Raw genomic sequence first — 20,803 nt, forward strand, 5'->3', positions numbered from 1 at the left:
CAGAGAATTGAGACTCTAAAATGCAAATCCGTTTGCACATTGAAGATGTTTCAAGGACCAGACAGGCTATGATAATGGGGATGTTTCCCCAACAGGCCTTGAGGTTTGGGTTTGGAAAGAGTCATTTTTCTTCTGTGATTACAGGATACACCAGAATAGGTAGGGTCTTGTATTTCTACAAGAAGAATTTTCTTGGACAGAATCCCAGCCGCACTTCCCTATGTTTGGCGATCATAAGCTCTTCCCTTTCCCTGATTCAATGGAAATTAGACACAAAGTTCTGGGGTTTCTAGAAAATACGGCAGAAAGAATTTGCCTTCCTCTGCAATTTACTCAGAAGCTGAGGGCCCTTGTAAGCCCTAACACATCCGTCTGAATTCTGCTGTTTAACAGAAGTGGGACGTGTTTACTTCTTGCTCTCTCGACATGATGGTTGTATCAGGTAGCAAGAAATACAGTCAACAGCACTGTTGTGGAGGCAAATTGAAACTGCAGGACTTGAACTTGAGAACACCTTTAGAAATGTTTTATCACCCTGTGAGGTTCCCACTCGAAGTTGACAGATTCCACTTCACAGAAACTCAATTAGCTGTTTGTTGGAAGCGGCTCCTGGATCTTGGCTGTAAAAACCCAGTTCAATGAAGTTTCTTGTTAGTGCTCCTCTTGGCCAGACAGGACAGTCAACATTCATCTGCTTACTATGATGGAATCAGTCACGGAGTGAGAGGGAGAATGAAAGGTTGCAAGAGAGAAACTTAGGGTGATGAGGGGAAGAATGCCCAGCCAAGCATTCATTAGAATTTGTAGACCTGTTTCAGACACGCACTAGCTGGTGGTGTGTAGGATGATTCGTGCTACAGGGGGCTCTCCTGGGCATCACCGCCCATTAGAAGCACCCTACACTCCACCAGCGTTGGGAAAACCGAAGTATTTCCAGAGATCCCCTTGGGAGGCAGAGTGGTCTTTGGTGGGGAACCACTGTTCTCCCAAGTGTTCACTTGCTTGTCTGGAAAATACAACTTGTGGAGAACAAGAGAGTGGCTGTCGGTTTAAGGGGGCAATGAAAGGATAATCTGCTAGATGAATGTAATGCACCATTATTAATACGTGCACCTGTAGATATCCACACGTTGCATTGTAAGTATCTTCATGTGTAACAGATTTGGCCGATCTCAGCCCGCGGAACCGGATGATGGTGTTGAAGCTGATCGTCTTTACAACAGCAAAATTGAGAGAGGAGAATTCCCAGACACGTTCGTGTTTGAAACCGCCGTGCGACTGGTTAAAGAAAGGATTTGAGGGCCAAATGGCGATTTGATCCACTAGGTGTATTCTAACTTTGAAGATCTTGGAAATTAAGAAAACTACGGAGGAGCAATACTCCTTGGGTAATAAATATTCATTCTCTAGCAGCTTATTAACCTCCAGTTCTTAGAATCAATGAATTTCCCCTAAAAGTTACTAAGTGACTGAGAGATGTTTTTATACCATAGATGGGGCTTCAAAGGCAAACTGTTCAGGATAAAACTCCAGACCTTAGTTGCTCTTCTAGAGAGAAAGAATGCTCTACCCCTACCAAGAACGTAGGTCAGTGGCGTGGCCATGGAGCCGATGGCTCAGAGGAAGCATGGCTAAGACATTTGAATCAAGAACTGTACCTTTTAATTAGTACAGCTACATGGACAAAAGGAATCTGAAGCCACACATAGCAGGACTAAGTAGAATTCCTGTTCTGGAAGAACTCGAGTGAATGGACTCTAGGTCTCTAGATGTTCTGCTGTGATCTAGAACTTTTGACACTCGTATGAACTTTAAGTTACAAAGTTTTCCTAAAAGGCTCTAGAGTCATTTATTATTTAAAACACAAGAATTAAAAAAAAAAATCTACATGCAAGAAGAGGTGCTTTGAACTCAATTCTGTTCTTTTATTATTTCTTCACACAGAAAGAGGAAGATTGTTCAATACAATTTTTAGATGCACTCCTTTCCTTGTGCAAGCCTCGTCTGCCTATTGCCAAGCAAATGCTTACAAAAGGATCAGAGGCACAAACAAAATGCGTTAAGAGAAAAAAATGGAAAGAGTTTAAGAGGAGTATCTTGTTTCTAGAAGTGATGATTTAAGTACAGTGAAAACAGGGTGTTGCATTGGAAAACTAAGGGCACCAGAAGGGAAGAAAATCTACTGGGCAAAGGAGACCGGGGAATTATTTTTCTTTTCAATCCTCATAAATGGAATAATCACAGAAATTCAAAGGTTTGGAGCAATGTTGGAATATCTAGACACTTAAGAAATCTTTCCCCTTTTTCCCTGCATTTTAATCCCGCGTTAGCCCTCTCAGGAAGATTTATTTCACCTGATGCAGCTTTTAGGGTTGATGCCCATTTGCACTCTGCGTGTTTTCCAGCAACTTTAGTTTCCTTGGACTGACAACCCTGGAGAAATAAAGAATAACTACTTAAGAATACCATAGTGTCTGTGCCTTTAAATTTTCAGCAGATATGGAAAACTTCCACGAGATAGGAGACATTTTCCTCTTGGGTTTAAACCTGTAATAAAATGTTGCTGACAGACTAATTATAAATGTTTTATATATTTTGTGCATATGTGCTTCTCTCTAAACCAATTTAATTCCCATTAATGCTAATCTTGTTAATGCCCACTCAGAGAGGAAAGGAATACTGTTAATAAACGATTTATTTGAGCTATTTAAATGGGGAACGAGAGAACTAGAAGGGAGAAGAAAAACCTCCGTTTTACTCACATCTGTATTTCTTAGAATATTTTCCAAATATTCATGAATATTCCGTTATTCTTGGTGCGAACAGGAAGTGGGGAAAAGTAAAGTGACAAAGTGACAGTCCTCCACTCATGAAAAATAATAACATTTATTCATCTTTTTAGTATTAGCTCCAGGATGAGAAATGAGATATTACAAAGAGAAGCAGATTTTCTTTGTTAAAAAAAGAGGTAAAAAAAAAAAAAAAAAGGTAAAGGAAAATGAGATTCATTCAGTAAGCCGTTACTGAAGTGTGTTTTTCTTATAAAAAAAAAAAAAGTCAAAACCAAAACTACTAATTAGTTCCTAATACTTTTTGTCTTGTTCCTAGTGTGATTGTCCATCTCGTTCTCCAAATAAGAATCCAGTAATTTCTCTGAGCCTCAGTCAATCCGAGAGTTCCAACCTCAGGGCATTTCAACTTGCCAAGACTGGCTCTTAAAAGATAATGTGCCCAGGTGTCCTTGAACCCTGGTGATTCCTCATGACAGAGCGTCATAGGGCTGGCCAGGAACTTTCGAAGGCAACAGGAAACCCTCTCTGTCCTGTCTCCAATCATCCCCAAACTAGTGAACCGTTTCTAAAAGTAGAGCTGTGTTACTTCTCATTCTCTCTGAAAAAAGGGGCATGGGAAAGGGAACAAGTGGACGATGGGGTTTTTGCCCAACCTCCCTGAGACTGTTTCCTTATCTGCAAAATGGGGATCATCATCTCTGCTACGTTCTTCTACCGCATCGCATAAATACGGAAGGTGTTTTATTTGAAAACACTGTGGTTAACTGTGAGATGGTGGGCAAACGTGCAGTATTATTAACTGGGAAATGGTTTTTGAGAAAAGGAAAAAAACGAAAAGGGAGGAAATATAAAGAGAGAGAGTTTTATCTGGGACCTGTGAAAGAGACAGAAAGAGAGAAGCAGAGACAGAAACAGAGACAGACTTCTTTGAAAGTTTTCACGGCGACGGACGCTCAGAGTCTAGAACTGTGCATATAAAACATAAAACAGAAATCAAAAATTGCAAGTATATCGATGCGTGAGGTTTTCCTTTTTCGTTTATCCAAATGTTCCGTGCCCGTGACCCACAAAGATGGGGGCAGAGGTGAGAACACTCTTAACATTCATTGGGGAAAAAAACCAAAAAACAAAAAAATACTGAAACAAACATTTTCAGCACAAATATTAAACTGCCTTTCCTCTACCGATTGGTAAAAAAATATATTATACTTTGATATTCTTTTTTCTTTTTAAATTAGACAGTTATCCATCCCAGCCGAAGTCCTGGCCGGTCATCTGGTAGAACTTCAGGTTGAACGGCCGGTAGAACTCGCGCAGCCTGCGCACCACCTCGCGGTCGATCTCGGGGTGGGTCCTGCCCTTGGTCTTGCCCAGGCAGTGGGGCTTGCTGCTGCCCTCGGCCTTCTTGAGGCAGGGGAAGCCCTTGGTCTTGTTGAAGTAGAAGTGCTTGTCCGTGATGATCCTCTTGAGGCCCAGGAAGTCCTGCACGCGGCCCAGCTCGCCGGCCGGGTCGCTGATGAGCCGCTCGCCGCTCACGAAGAGCATCTGGCCGATGGGGAAGTGGCGCAGCCAGTGCTCCAGGTGCTTGGCGTAGATGCCGATCTGGATGGCGCTCCACGACGTGTCGATGAGGCCCGTCGTGCGGTTCTTGAACGTCAGGCTCTCGAAGGTGGGGATGTCGGGCCGCTTGGACAGCGTCTGCGTGTAGTCCGAGATGGCGCGGGTCACCGGGTCCCGCACCACCACGATGAGCTTGGTGTCCTTGGACATGGCCGAGATGCGCGCGGGCGCTTCGCGGGTGACGAAGTAACTGGGGGTCTTCTCCATGGTGATCTGGCCCTCCAGGGTCCTCGGCATCAGGTCCCTGGGGAAAAAGCAAAAGGGCCTGTTAGAGGCTGCAGAGGGAGCGCTTTCCCTGCTGTACAGAGAGAGCGCGCACTGCAGGGAGGGGAGCGTCCTCCAGACTCGGGAGCCTGGGGGAGTGGGGGGTGCCTGGGCTGCGGTGCCCACCCTCCCACTTCCTAGATGGAGAAGTTGCACAGACTTCTCAGGTTCCTTGTGTATTTATTTATTTATTTATTTAGGATTTTATTTATTTATTTATTTATTTATTTATTTATTTATTTGAAAGAGAGAGAGCGCCAGCCAAGAGGAGAGGGAGAAGCAAGTTCCCCCACTGAGTGGGGAGCCCGACACGGGGCTCGATCCCAGGACACTGGGGTGAAGACCTGAGCGCAAGGCAGACCCTTGGCCCACCCAGGCGCCCATTCCTTGGGTATTTAATGGGAAATAGGAATATCCATCTCCCACGATTGTTGGGATGATTAAATTAATATAATATCCTTCAATACTTCCGAAGAGGGCCTGGCACAGAATTTAAGTGCTACGTAATTTCTTATTTTATTTTTATCCTTAACCCACACTGCTGTCAGAAAGTCACCTTCATCAAATTCTTTTGGTAAATTAGACTATCCTAATAATAGCACGATCACACTACTAGGAGATGGTATTAAAATATCCTGAGCCTATTCTACAGTTTTCTTTTTTTTTTTAATGTATTTTTAAAAGATTTTATTTATTTATTTGACAGACAGAGATCACAGGTAGGCAGAGAGGCAGGCAGAGAGGGAGGGGGAGGTAGGCTCCCCGCTGAGCAGAGAGCCTGACGTGGGACTCGATCCCAGGACACTGAGAGCATGACCTGAGCCGAAGGCAGAGGCTTAACCCACTGAGCCACCCAGGCACCCCCTATTTTGTACTTTTCTTACAAACAAAGGAGTTCTATTTAATATAAAGCCACTGCCTCGTACGCAACACTACTTTTCTTTAGAATTTCTGAATTTTCCTGTTAACAAACCAGACTTATTAAATAATCCATCGTTTATCGAACGTGAAACGCCATCACTGCGACAGTCTGTAGATCTTAGTTCCTCTCAACTGGGCCCAGTTGTTGTTATTATCATGTATTTTCCCCACGACAAAGTGAATTCTGGCTCTTTGCTGTTCCAAACATTCTTGATTCTTGTCTGCTTGTTTTTCCTGATGAATGTATGTTAGGATCACTTTGCCCCTGGGAAAGAAAAATACGCCACTGGGGTCTTGACAGAGCAGACGTTCCCACCTAGGTCAAGCAAACAGTACCTACTGAGAATTGGTGGGTGTCAGGGCCAGTCAAAAAGGATGAACCAGAGAGAAAAAACCTATTTACTCTTCCAATTTAAACATACTACCATTACATCCACTATTTGATATTACCCCACTGTCTTTCTAATCCCAAGTTTTATAAGAAACAGCTCTGGCTCAAATCAGTATTAGAATAAATATAGCTGGGGACTTATTTCAATAACCACACTAAATTTGTCCTCTGATCCATTGGGAGAAGGATCAAACTTCTACATATTCTTATACAGGATTCACTTTTATTCCTGGAATATAAGCCATTTCCATTTGATTCTGATAGATTTTTCTTCCAATATCATTCTGGATTTGGTTCATCATTATTTTGTTCCAGATTTTTCATTCATATTCACTCATGGGATGTTCCTGTAGTTTTTCTTGAGATCAATAGCTTAATCATTGGCTGGAATATGAATTATTCCACCAATAAAATGAGTTGAAAAATGTTTCACATTTTTCTTTATCCTAGAAGAGTGTAGGTAGCAAAATAATTTTTTTTTAAGATTTTTAAAATTTATTTCCTTGAGAGAAAGAGAGAGAAAGATCATGGTGGGGCAGAGGGAGAGAGAGAGAAGTGGGAAGCTGAGCTCGGAGCCCAACCTGGGGTTCAGTCTCAAGACCCTGAGATCATGACCTCAGCTGAAATCAAGAATCAGACCTTTAACTGACTGGACCACCCAAGTGCCTGGCAAAATAATCTTTCTTTCTTTCTTTCTTATTTTTTTAAGATTTCATTTATTCATTTGACAGACAGGAAATCACAAGTGGGCAGAGAGGCAGGTACAGAGAGAGAGAGAGGAGGAAGCAGGCTCCCTGCTGAGCAGAGCGCCTGACGCAGGGCTTGATCCCAGGACCCTGAGACCATGACCTGAGCTGAAGGCAGAGGCTTAACCCACTGAGCCATCAGGCGCCCCTAATTTTCTGTTGCTTAAATTTGGTGGGCATTACCTTCAAAGCCATCGTATACTGATGCTTTTGAGGGTAAGGATAGGAAAGAAAGGAGAATTTTCAAACCTATCTTTTCAGTTTCTTCCATGGTAATTGGTTTCTGGTAAATACTCTGCCTTGTCTTGTGTCAATTTTGGCAACTGATGTTTCTAAAAATCACCCATTTGTGCAGTGAGTTACATCAGCAGTCTGGACTGTGATTTGATAGTCCCCAGGGTTTTCCTGTTTTTTTCCCTTTCTTTCTGCTCTCTAGATTGTTTTCTTTTTAATTTTTATTTATTTTTAAAAATTTTATTTATTTATTTGACAGAGAGAGATCACAAGGAGGCAGAGAGGCAGGCAGAAAGAGAGACGAGGAAGCAGGCTCCCTGCTGAGCAGAGGGTCCTATGCAGGACTTGATCCCAGGACCCTGAGATCATGACCTGAGCTGGAGGCAGAGGCTTAACCCACTGAGCCACCCAGGCGCCCTGTTCTGTTATCTTTTTAAATTCACTTATTTGCATTTTACCTTCCTAATGCTCCCCTTTATTCTTCTTCTATCTATCTGCTGTTCTCCTAATTTATTTAGCAGGATGCTTCACTATTTTCAATCCCTTTTTGCAAGTAATAAAAGCATTTTGAAGCTATTATTTACCTCTTTACCTAAAAACTTGGTCAAACTTCATGTTTTGACATGTACTGTTGTCATTTTCATAAATATTTACTTAGTTAATTGTGTTTTGTACTTTTTATCTCCTTTATAGCTCTGGTGTGATCTAGGATTGCTTTTGTTTTTACTTTTAATTCTAATGGTTGGAAAATAATGTACTTTGTGTTATGTGAATTTGTCTTTGTTGACTTCCTATAATTTAGTCCCACTTACACTATTTGCTAACTTTATATTAAGAAAAATTTCAGACACAATCCCAAGTAGAGAGAATTGTAATGTCAATCTTGTGTACCTTACATTCAACTTCAAAAAACAACTGGTGGCCAATTTCATTTCATTCATAACCCTCTCCCTTTCTACTCCCTCCTCCACAAATGAGCTACTTTCAAGTCTGTCTCAGACATCACATCAACTAGTTCATAGACATTCTGGTCCCCCAACAGGTGTTAGGAGGATGCAGAGAAAGGGGAACACTCTTGCACCATTGGTAGGAAAGCAAACTGCTGCAGCCACTCTGGAAAAGAGAATGGAGGTTCCTCAAAAAGTTAAAAATAGAGCTACCCTAAAACCCAGCAACTGCACTACTAGCTATTTACCCCAAGAATTCAAAAATGCTAATTTTCAAAGAGATACATGCATGTCCATGCTTACAGCCAAATGATGGAAGTAGCCCAATGTCCAATGATTGCTGAATGGCTAAAGATGTGATTGATACACACAGTGGAATATTACACAGCCATCAAAAAGAATGGAATCTTGACATTTGCAGTGATGTGGATGGAACTAGAAAGGATTATGCTGGGGAAGATAAGCCAATCAGAGAAAGACAAATACTACATGATTTCACTCATATGCAGAATTTAAGAAACAAAACAAATGAGCAAAGGAAAAACAGAGGGAGACAAACTGAGAAACAGACTCTTAAATATAGAGAACCAACTGAAAGGGGAGGTGGGTGGGGGGGGGTGGATGAAACAGGTGATGGGGATTAAGGAGCGCACTTATGATGAGCAGAGGGTAACCTATGGAAGTGCTGTATCACTCTCGCGTACCCCTGAAAGGAATATTACACCATATGTTACCTAACTGGGATTTATGTAAGAACTTTTAAAAGACCCATTCTGCTTCCCATTGTCATTATTTTTGGCACAAATTCCTCAACATCTGTAGCAATAAGCCATTGACCCTTGGCTAGTTCAGTGATGCTGGGATTCTCAGATTTTTGTTGTCTTTGGTATTTTAGTCTGCTTATGTTTGCTTTTATCCTTAGGGAAGGACATGATAATTAGATATCTGATTTCTCTTGCTCTTTGTTGTTCTTTCCAGAAACCTGCAATTCTTTTTGCAAAAGAACCTTTTATGTCACCCATCCCCCACTCCCTAAATATACCTTTGGGTCTGGGGAGGATCAAGCAGCAACCAAAATTCAGTGTTGCCGCAAAGCAGACCCAGGTAGCGGTCAGTGCCCATGCTCACACTGGTGTCACTGCACGACCTGAATTCATGGCCTCATCACCGTGCCTCTCCCCACAGAGAACTGAGAAGCTGGCGAGGCCAACCCACTGTGGAAGCTTGGCTTACACCTTTATGAGATGAGCTAGGAGATCCATCCAGACACTGTTGGAATAATTCGGTGAAGGAAATTTGATCAACTCTGTGAAAAAAGTCTGGGTTAGCAAAAGCAAACACTAAGCACCAGCAAAAGTGATAAGAAAGAATATTTGGTGATTAAAAAGAAAAAAAAAAAGTCCGCATTCTTGCCTCTTCTCCTGTGATCTCTGACTTTTAACTAGTCAACCTCTTTATTTTTGGCCCATAAGATGGAGAGAAAATACTTCGCTCAGAAGCTACTGGTTGGGGATCTCAATCTTCCTCTCTCCTGTCTCAGAGGAACATAGAATCTCCAGCAGCCCTTTTCAGCCCAGATTCTGGCTGGAGATTGTGCTGCATGAGAGGAAATCCCACTAACATCTCTGAAAAAAGAAACCACATTTTCCATCCTTTCAACAGAGGCGGGGAAAGAGCAATCCAAAATAGGCATTTGAAGAGGAAACAGCTAAAATAGGATTTCAGAAGAAAAACACATTAATGACTGTCATCTCTGGGATGCGGAAAACGGACTGGTTTGCAATGGGGTGGTGGGGGGAGAGGGCGACAGTGGGAAGTCCTAGCAAACCGGAAGCTGCCTGCAAGCCGGTTTTTTCAAAAAGGAAGAAGTGATAGTCTAAATAAATCCTTAATGAAGCTTATATTGTAGAAGGACTCACAATAGGATTCTTTAAATCGTCATCTCCTTTTTCATTTCTTTATTCATTTTCTTACCGCAATTTGAATCTCCATGTTTAGAGCAGAGCTCATCTATGACAGAAACCGAAACACGTGTGTCACTTGGAATACCGTTTTTCAAAGTGTTGAGAACTTGCAAATCGTCCTTCCTTACCTGAGTGAGACAGACACTGTGACTCTACTCTGTGCCAGGACTTGGGCCCGAATGGGCAGAGAAAAAGCCACCCCAGTTATCATGAAAGCTTGGAAAAGATACCAGACAGGCTAATAAGGGAAAAGAAAGGTGTGTATAGTAAGATACATCAAGTTTCCCTAAAGATGGGACAAGTTGGGGTGGGGAGTGAGAAATACGACTGGACGAGGGGAGGGGTGGCTCCTAGGAGGCCCTAATTTCCTGGCTCACCAGGTGATGCTAACGTAACTTCACTTCTAAATAGTAATGCAGATCTGGAGATGTTAAGAGTAGGTATGGGGATGTGGAAATGGATAGAAATCAAAATGATAAGGAAAAATCAGGAAAACTTATTTATTTATTGCTCTGAAGGAAGGCAAGGGTTAGAAGGGATCTCACAAGCAAAGTAAGGATTATTACAGAGTGGGTTGCACACATGTGCTCTTTCTCCCCAAAGAACACAACAGCCCCAAAATGGAAGCAACCCAACAGTTCATAAGCGGACGAACAGAGAAACAAAATATGCTCCATATCACACAATGGAATAGTATTCAGTCGTTAAAAAGGAAGGGAATTCTGACACCTACTCCAAAATGGAGGAACCCTGAGGACATCCTGCTCTGAGAAACTAGCCTGTCACAGAAGGACAAACATTATGTGACTTCACATATATGAGGCCCCTAGAATCGTCACGTTCATAAAGACAGAAAGTAGAATGGCAGTTACTAGGGGCTGAGAGATGGGGAGGGAGTTGTTTAATGGCTTGGAGTTTTAGTTTTGCGAGAGGTAGAGTTCTAGAAAATGATTGCTCCACAGTGTGAATGCCCTCAGCACTACTGAATGGTACACTTAAAAATGGTAAACATTACGTGATGTTTATTTTTACTGTATTATCAATTAAAAAATAAAACTCACCAAGAAGACAAGGTCTTCAATTGCATTAGTAGAATTTAATTAGAAAAAAGCCTTTTTGGTTTTGCAGATAATTAAGCATTTAGCACAAGGTGCTGAAAGAGGCTACAGTTTTGCTTTCCTCTTGCTGGACCAAAGGGGAATATAATAATTTATGTGCTATTATGGAACTGTCTGATTAGGAAATAATGTTCTTTAGCCAGCATCTACTCACCACTGGGTAGGTGACCACGAGCTAGTCATCCAACCTCTCCAATCTCAGCTCACCTTACCCAAAAAATCAAGCCAAGGGACTGGGCAATCTGGACCATAAGCAGAGTTGACATGACCATTAGGGTAAGGAGCATACCAAGAACTGTTCCTTAAGAAGGTGATGCCTGGTGTTTAGAATTTTCAGCTGCCAGGAGAACCCCATCTAGTCCAGATCACAAGAGTCCAGAGAAGGTCAGAACCCCTCTGAAATATTCCTGCGACAGCCACACACCTGTCCATTAGAGACCCTATATGTATGACATTCCAGCAGTGACAGTGCCTGGTTTGAAGGCCACAAACTGGCAAAATCAAGTTATTTGCCTATTACAATGGGAGAGAGGGGAGCTCAGTTTTTAAGGGGAATCAATTTCTTCCCATGCCATGTGGCACAGTTATTTCTGGAAGGGAACTGCTTGGTAACACTTCCATGTGACTCGGGATATTGTGCCTCCTGGATGTCCTGGGGGTTTCATTTTGGATCTAACCAATCACATTGGGTTGAATCATTGTGGGCCTACAGTTATTTGAACAGTTTTCTAGTGGTCTCTGGTATAGGAAACAGCCAAGTATGAACCATGAGACACCTGCCAAATAATTTATTTTTTCTTAAGCCCTAAGCCGACTGAGTACTTCATGGTAAGAGTACAAAGGTGACCCAGAAGGCCTTCCACCTGCCACACTGTGGACAGGACAGATCTGCCTCCATGACAGCGCCCCACTTATAGTCCCAGAGGCAAGGTCACCACCATCTGCATCACCCTCATCCGCGTGGTCAGTGGCACCACCAAGAGGCAGCCCTCGAAGGCAATGAACAACACATATTCATTGCACATTCCACACACTCAAGAAAGGGTAAGAAAGAACCTACCTCATGTGCTTCACCCTACTCCTTTGTTCCAAATTCCCTCTGTCCTTATACTGTCCTCCCGTGCCTGCACCCTTCCACCAGAACTGCTACTAGCCCTCTCTGCAGGTCTTCCTTAAAAAATTACCCTCCCTCATTGCATTATCCACATGGAAAAATAAATCTTGATATCTCACCATATGGAAAAATCAACTCCAGATGGCTGGTACATATAAATACAAATGATAAAATAATATAACTTTTGGAAGGAGACCTAGGAGAGCATCTTAAGTTTCTTAAAGGAAGAACCACAAAGAAAAGAATGATGAATTGGACTATATTAAAAATAAGAATATCTGTTCACCAAATGATACCAATAAGAGAGTAAAAAGGCAAGCATGAGAATGATAGAAAATATTTAAAATACATATACCTGACTAGAGATTTACATCCATCATATGTAAAGAGTTCCTACAAATCAATGAGTTAAAAAACTAGACATCAGGAAAGAGAAATGGGCGAATGTCTTGAATAGGCACTGCACACGAAAAGCAGTATCAAAGAGTCCATCAACGTATGAAAACATACTGCACTTCATTAGTCCTCAAGGGAATACAAATTAAAACACTATAACCTTCACCCACCTGAATGGCTTAAAATAAAAACCACAGTGAATTCCAAATGTGGCAAAGATGTGGAACAATTGTTGGTCTGAGTATAAACTGGCATAATGACTTTCGGAAAACTATTTGGAACGATCTACCAAAGCTGCATATATATATATATATGTATGTATATGTATATATGTGTATATGTATGTACACACATATGTGTACACATATGTGTACACACATATATGTGTATATATGTACACATATATACAGACATATGCATGTATATGTATATGTGTGTACATACATATACATAAGTCCCAGCTATTTTGCTCCCAGGAAATATAGACAGACATCATACATATGCCCATCAGAAGTCATGGTCATGAATGCTCATAGTTAATCATCACAGCCCCAAAGGCCAGCTCCCTAAAGACCCATCAAAAACAGAAGGATGTTTGTATATATTTATATATGTATATGTAGATACATGTCTATATATGTGTGTGTGTGTGTATATCTTTTTTGATTACATAAACAATGTATTACATACATATATGTATATATAAATAAGATATACATGAAATACAGAATTGGCATGAATGACTCAACATTTGTGAATGAATCCCATAAACACAATGTTGACACACATAGCCAGTCACAAAAATGTATGTACTGTATGATTTCTCTTATAAAATTTCAAAAACAGCCAAACCCCACCTACAGTGTTCGATATCAGGGACAGTGCCTACCCTTAGGGGAATGAGTGACTGGAAGTGGACACAAGGTGCTTCTGGAGAGGTGGGCGTGTCCCACTCCGTAACGTGGGATTTGTGTTCTTTTCTGAATTTGGTTATACCAATAAAGAGTTGTTTTGAAGAAAGAAGGAAGCTCCCCTTCCTCTAAAAAAAGGGGGGGAGGGAAAATGTTTCTCTTTAAGGAGAGTTGAGACCAATTTTTATATATTTTTTTAATTTTTAAAAAAGATTTTATTTATTTATTTGGCAAAGAGCGAGCGGCACAAGGAGGGGGAACAGCAAAGGGAGAGGGAGCAAGGACCCTGCTGAGGGAGGACCCTGACGTGGGGCTTGACTAAAGGACTCCAGGATCAGGATCTGGGCTAAAGCTGCTTAACCCACTGAGCCACCCAGGTGCCAAGAGGCTAATTTTTTTTTTTTTTAAGATTTTATTTATTTATTTGACACAGAGAGAGAGATCACAAGTAGGTGGAGAGGCAGGCAAGAGAGAGAGGGGGAATCAGGCTCCCCGCTGAGCAGAGAGCCTGATGCAGGGCTCGATCCCAGGACCCTGAGATCATGACCTGAGTCGAAGGCAGAGGCTTAACCCACTGAGCCACCCAGGCGCCCCCTTTTTTTTTTAAGTTAAGATTTCTGCCTAAGAATTCTCATGAGGGCAAAACATTATTGATTTTATTATAAAATACAATACTGAGGGATCACCTATGTCTCCATAAAGACAACATCATTTTATAGGAAACTCAAAACTGGGAATAGGAATGTGGACCCATCTTGATCCTGCTGTTCCTAAACTGTGTGATCTTGAGCAAATCATTTTCTTTCTCTGGGCCTTGGCTGCCTCACAAGCAAAACAGTAACACTATTGTCCTCCAGGTCTCTAGGGCCTTCCCAGCTCCAAGACTCCATGTATGGCTCAGAAGTTAAATTTATTGTTAATTTGTCAGGCTTACGACTCTGCATAGCCTCACAACTGCTCTGTTCTGAAGTGTGACCCCATCAACCACATCAAATGATTTGTATAAATCAGGGGAGCCTGGGTGGCTCGGTCGGTTAAGCATCTGCCCTCGGCTCAGGTCTTGATTTAGGGGTAATGGGTTCGAGCCCCGCATGGGGCTCCCTGCTCAGCTGAGGGTCTGTTTCTCCCTCTGTGATCTCTCTTGTTCTCTCTCAAATAAATAAATAAAAATCGAAAAAAAAATTATATAAATCATTAGGAAAAATCTGCATCAACAGAATTCATTCAAAATCAATGAGATCTGAAAGAATGGGGTTAGTCCCAATGAAGATTCCCTTGCTGTTCCCTTGGTGCTTGGAGGCAGAAGAAAGACCAGGAAGTCCAGGAGATGAGTGGTCTCAAAGCAGGGGCAACCAAGAATTCAAATGGAGGTGTCTGAAGACAGAAGCCAATGGACACTCACCACGCATTTACCACAGACAGACCCGGATCCGATAAAGATTTCTCGCGTCATTAAAAACAAGGGAAAAGCTGGAATTACTAATGTAATTGCATGGTTGCAGAGATAGGTTCAGAGAGGTCATGTGACTTGTCCGAAGACACACAGCAATGAGGGAAAGAGACAGAATGAAAGTCTAGGTTTGTTCAGCTCTCATGTGCTTTGAACCTCCCCAGACAGCCAGGCGGCACGAGCAGGACCCCTGCAATGGGGGGTTATTGGCTATCTTCGATATTCTGTCAAAACAAATGAGCATTCAATGCACTCACTTCTCTATGCATCGCAGAGCGCAAATCATTCTGCTTGGAATCTTGCAAACAGGCGAGAGACGGAACATGTTTGTCAAAGGCTTTCTTCCGTCAGGGAAGGTCACGGTGCAAGGAAAAGTCCCCGGAGTTGTAACACAAAGGTAATTTACCTTGAGGAGTCAATAAATCTGGCTCTTGCAAGCACACATTTGCTTTGTCCATACAACCCAAAGAAACAACATGTCTGTTTCTGGAAGCCTCTGGCAGCAGGAAATTCTAGGAAAAACATGCTCTTTGCATGGCCCTGGAGCGAAGGTGGCTCCCAGGGGTCCCTGACGGCGTGAGTCTGGGGCAGGGGAAGTTTCCAGCAAACTCCCCGCGCTGTCAGCCCGCCATCCCTCGGGCCAAGGTCCAACCGCATCAGTATTTCTTTTCCTGCTGTTGTGATGTGGGACCCCACTCCAAACGTGACTTGCAAGGCTGGAAAGAAAACTCCCTTGAGTTGACTTCTGTCGGGGAGGAAGGCTTATGTTTCTGAACCAGCCCCCATGCTGACCCCGTCTAGATGTACGATTCTAATAACCCAACCCTCGTCAAGGCACGTCAACATCACGCGTAAAGTCTGGTACGTGTCCCATGGTCGTTGATGGGCGACTCCGGGTAAAACTGTGAATGATCAAGTGAAGAAAGAGGAAGCTTTCTAACTCTCCCCAGGCTCTATGACAAAGGAAGAAAGCTTCTTGGAAAAACAACCAAACAACCAAACAAACAAAGCCCCATTCTGTTCCTTGGTGCTCCAGGGGAGGAGAGAGAAGTCAAGCATTCTTGGTTGATCGGTTTTATTTTGGGGGAGGGGGCATCATAATAGGGCAGAAAAAACATCTGTATCTGGGTCAGAGAGGAGAACCCTGACAGGGAAGGAACAAGAGTTATCTTACATCATAGATTCCAGCACGAATCCTTTATGCCTCTGCAGGCCTTAGTTTCCCCAAACCAGGCCACGAATTGTCTCATCCATGGACTCTGAGCAGATACAGAAATAGACCAGTGTTTCCCAAGGCTCCATGCTTCACCCTGATTTTCTCCTTCCAGGTTTACTGCATTGGGGGAATTTGTGCATTCGTAAGATTTAAAACATAATTTTTAACTCTATATCCATGGATCCCAAATTCTGTTTTAAAAAGGGGTCTGGTTCTTGGGAACTGATGTGCTTTTCCCAATGTCCTATCAAGATGCCAAAAAATATCCAGGGGGGAAAAACAAAAACAAAAACAAAACCTAACAACAATAAAAACTGAAATTCATATACAGCTTTCTCTTTTTCTAAGGAATCATGTAGAGAAAGACAGGAACCTGTCAAGCCTCTCCACAGTGGGTCTGTCTCTGAACTTTAGATATTCTTTTCTTTTTTAAATATATTTTTTAAAGATTTATTTATTTATTCCGGTGGGGGGGGGCAGAGGAAAGGGGCAAGAAAGAATTACAAGCAGAACCCCCACCAAGGATGGAACCCCCGAGCCCACATACACACAGACAAGGGGCTCAATCCCACTACCCATGAAATCATGACCTGAGTCACAATCACCAGTCAGACTAAGCCACCAAGGACCCTGAACCTTAGACACTCCTGAGGCACCAAACTATAAAGTGACAACTATCACAGAAAGCCCTCCTTAGAGATCCACGCTTTGAAAACTATTTGCAAAATTCTGGGTGTTTGAGAAAAAAGAAAGCATTTCATAGGCATTTATATAGAAAGGCAAACGCAGTAACACCAGAACTAGCTACTTGAAAAACAAAGGTCAAGGCGTGGGGTGGGGGGAGGGTTGAAATTGCACTTCTGTAGGAAGCGCCCAAAGGTTGTTATAGATTAAAAAGAGAAGAACTCCTTTCCTGAGCTAAGCGGTATTTCATTTAAAGTCATAGCAATATAACATTTTCAGATATGCAATGATTCAGAAACCTTAGCATCGATGTGACCTTGGGGAAAAAAAACCCTGAAGTTTCACTTTGGTTGAACAACAGAGCCAAATTAAAAGCTCAAGAATAAAGAAGTCCATGTATAAGAAACCAAGGGGACATCTACCATCAGTTAGAATAGAAATGTCTCAAAGAATGATTCGGCAGCTAGTTATCAAAAAATGACTACAAAGAGCAGAGATGAAGTGTGATTAAATTAGTTGGGATCGGAAGTCTGATAGATATTTACAAACCCTCAGAAGAGTGTGTGAGAGAGAGAAAGAAAGAAAAGAGAGAGAGGGAGAGGGAAAGAGAGGTGTGGGGTGGGTAGGGGAAGAGACAGATTACAGAGAAGAGGAAGGTAGGATTAAAAGGAGAAGAATGTTCTGGAAAAAGAAAAGTGGGAGGACCGCTCTGCTCGGCAGCAGAACCCCTGGACGTGAGAATGGGAGGAGTCTCAGAAATCCCCTAATGCAGCCCCCTTCATTTCAGATGCAAAAGGTCCAAGAAGTCAGGCCTCACAGGGGACACAAAGCTTAGCTTAGATGCAGGTCCACTGGCTACCCTCCGCTGTCGCTGGTTCACTCCCTTTCTGTGACAGAGCTTTCTTCGCTGTTTCTAGAAACAAGATGCACCGGGCTGGACCACCTTCTCATTTCAAGGCCCTGGAAAAGAAACTTCCCCTGGTGGAGAATGAATTCCCTTCCATTGTGTCTGACGCCGGAAAGTGACATTGAACGTGAGCCCTGATTAAAAGGAGAATCGGGTTTTCTTCGTCCTCCTATCTGGTACTTGAACCGACGGTAGAAGATAAACGGTCTAGAAGGGGAATATGGAGTTCCTCATGGACGTGGGCAGGCATGCGCGGAGGGTGGGCACCCCCTCCTCGCTCTGTGGCAGCCGCCTCCGCAAAGCCCCGTCAAGGCTCCTCTTGGCCATGACAGGAGTTTTATAAATGATATGTGGGAGAGCCGGGCTATCAGCTCCGTGCTACTGTGGACAGCTGCTTCCGAGCAGAGCCCTCTCCTAACCCGGAATTATCAGCTCTTTGCAGATGTGTTGCTGGAGATAAGGGAAGAATCATGCTTTCCTTGCCTGGGAATGGAAACTAAGGACAGTGGGGGATACGAAGACAGGTGCAGGGAAACCTGAAGGAGGTCCTTTGTTACGTTTTGGAAACAGTGGGGCATGTGCTTCTTTTGGGGTCTTTGATTTTTTTTTTTTTTCCTTCTGTTATTTTTTTTTTTTTTTTTTTTTTTTTTAGGTTCTGGACGCAGAGTAGCTGCTAAGTCAGTAGGTCTTTCAAGTTTAAAACAGGAAAGGCGACTCGGAGCTGTGGTTTTAACATGGTCCAGGGTGCCAGACTGCCTGGATGTTCTTTCCAAAATTGCCAGCAGGTGTGCACCTAGGCGGCTCAGTTGGTTAAGCCTCTGCCTTGGCTCAGGTCCTGATCCCCAGGGTCCAGCATCGGGCTCAGGGTCCTGCTCAGCGGGAAGCCTGCTTCTCCCTCTCTATGTGCTCTCTCCTCTCTCTCTCTCTCTCTCAAATAAATAAATAAATAAATAAATAATAGACAAATAAATAAAATTGCCAGCAGGTGACCCAGTCCCCAGCTTCCCTGGTTTCGTACAGCAGAAAAAGATATACCTTCTGTCCTGCCAATGGAACTTCCCAAATCATCTCACTTGTATGCTATAGAGAAGCCTCCAGAATATGACCTCATCGTGAAATGAGGCGTGCAGACAAAACAAACTTCGGGAAAGCAATCAATGAGCATCCATTAGACACAGTCCGTCAGTGTGGATATGCCACAGGGCACTCTCGTCGCTCTACTAGGGACCCCGGGGCACAGCATCAGCAAGGACGCCCTTGGACGAAAAGCATCCTTGCTCAGAGCCCCGCCATGCACGAGGTCCTCCTGTGACAGACCTAACTTTGTGGTCCCATTTAGGCAACCCGTGACCCTAGGCATCCACTTTCGTGACTAACCCTACTCAGGTTCCAGGGAAAAGCTTCTCCCTAACTCTTACCCTGTGTCTTCCAAGCAAATGTCTGAATGCTGACATGGGACATGGCTGAGTCACTGCGGACACTGGAGGGGGGACACGGATCCGTTTTGGGGAAGATCTGAGTGAGCGAAGTGGATCATGGAGGGAAAGAAGAATTCATTTATCAAATAGAGCAGATCAGAGAGCATGGCATACCTTCTTGGTATGAAAGTATCATTGGCTAGTGTTACTGAGGGATCATTCCTTTGCTTTGTTTCCTGTTCCAATTCATGGTCCCGGAGGTGCTCACACACTAGCCTGCAGCTCACAAGAGTTGCACCCGGAGGTAGAGGGACATTTTGTACTATTAAGCAAAAGGGGCAATGCAAAACTTTTTAAATGTGTAGTTCAAGGTCAAAAAGACAGAAAAACACAACGCTGTAGTCTTTCCCTGGGAAGCCAGATGGGACATGGAAAGCTAGACTTCAGAATAGTTCCAATTTTCCAAAAATGTTTAGTAAGATTTAATTTAATCATCATTAAATTTTATTTATAATATTTATACATTTTAATGTAGCAAAAATTCCAGTTTATCATTTTTCATGTACTCTTTGTTTATAGTACTTCAAATTTTTGTAATGTTCTCCAATCTGTCAGATTTTTACTTACGACCTTCCCTCTGCTCCCTCTACTTCCCTCACAATGTTTTCTAAGTAAGGTTGTTTTTCCTTTAACATTAAATAAATATTCACCACTGATTTTCATTTTATTTTGAAATTCACTTGAAATACTTGCTGATACTGAATTCTAGACTTTTTTCCTTTTTAAAAAATGACAGATAATTGGCTTTTTATCCAGTTCTGATAGGCCATCTACTCCATATACTGAATTCCTATGTAACCTTCGTATTATACATAAAGTTTATAACCTGTTCTAGATTTATTTTTGCACCAGGAGAACACGTTTTCAATTATTGTAATTTTAGGCTATGTCTCCAATCTCACATGAAATTGCCTGTATATTCTATTCTTTAGTATTTTTTTTGAAGATTTTATTTATTTATTTGACACAGAGAGAGAGAGCACAAGTAGGCAGAGTGAGAGGCAGAGAGAAAGAGGAGGAAGCAGACTCCCTGCTGAGCAGACAGCCCAATGCGTGGCTCGATCCCAGGATCCTGAGATCACGACCTGAGCCAAAGGCAGAGGCCTAACCCACTGAGCCACCCAGGTGCCTCTATTCTTGAGTCTTTTTTATTAAGTGGGTTTTCTTCCAAAAGAAGGAATTATAAAATATTTTCATCAACTCCCCTGCCCCTCTTCACTTCCAGTTGGCACTGGAATGTCATTACATGCTAAGTACTGATTCAGGAAGAAAGGACATCTTGCTATACTGAGTCTGTCAGTCTAGAAAGACGACATGGTTTTCATGTGCAAAGATCTTTACATTCCTAATAAAACTTCATATTTAAATGGACATGTACGAAAACTGACTTTTTTGGAGCAGGGTTCTGTCAAATTCAGTGTGTATCTAGGTCTGTTTGGCTACCACCTCAATCAGAGTGTAAAACAGATCCATTGCTCCCACATTGTGCTCTTACTTTGTAGTCTTACCCTCTCTTCCTCCCCACCTCCTGGCAAATGTTGATCTGTTCTCCATCACTATAGTGTTGACTTTTTGAAAATATCCTATGAATGGAATTATGACAAGTAACTTTTCTTTTGAAGTAGGCTCCATGCTCAATTGGAGCCCAAC

The 20,803-nt window shown here is 42.6% G+C and overlaps 1 protein-coding gene across 1 annotated transcript in view; it reads right to left on the minus strand.

The window, feature by feature from the left end:
• Positions 1-1,901: 1,901 nt before the first annotated feature.
• The window catches only part of HS3ST3A1 (heparan sulfate-glucosamine 3-sulfotransferase 3A1), a 95,676-nt gene continuing 76,774 nt past the window's right edge, over positions 1,902-20,803 (minus strand). Inside the window, exon 2 of the mRNA XM_082705775.1 lies at positions 1,902-4,656. Within this exon, the coding sequence (XP_082561901.1) occupies positions 4,035-4,656 (622 nt within the window). The 3' untranslated portion in view covers positions 1,902-4,034. The remainder of the gene's footprint in view (positions 4,657-20,803) is intronic.

Source organism: Mustela nivalis (genome assembly GCF_964662115.1).
Source record: "Mustela nivalis genome assembly, chromosome: 17".
Taxonomy (NCBI): domain Eukaryota; kingdom Metazoa; phylum Chordata; class Mammalia; order Carnivora; family Mustelidae; genus Mustela; species Mustela nivalis.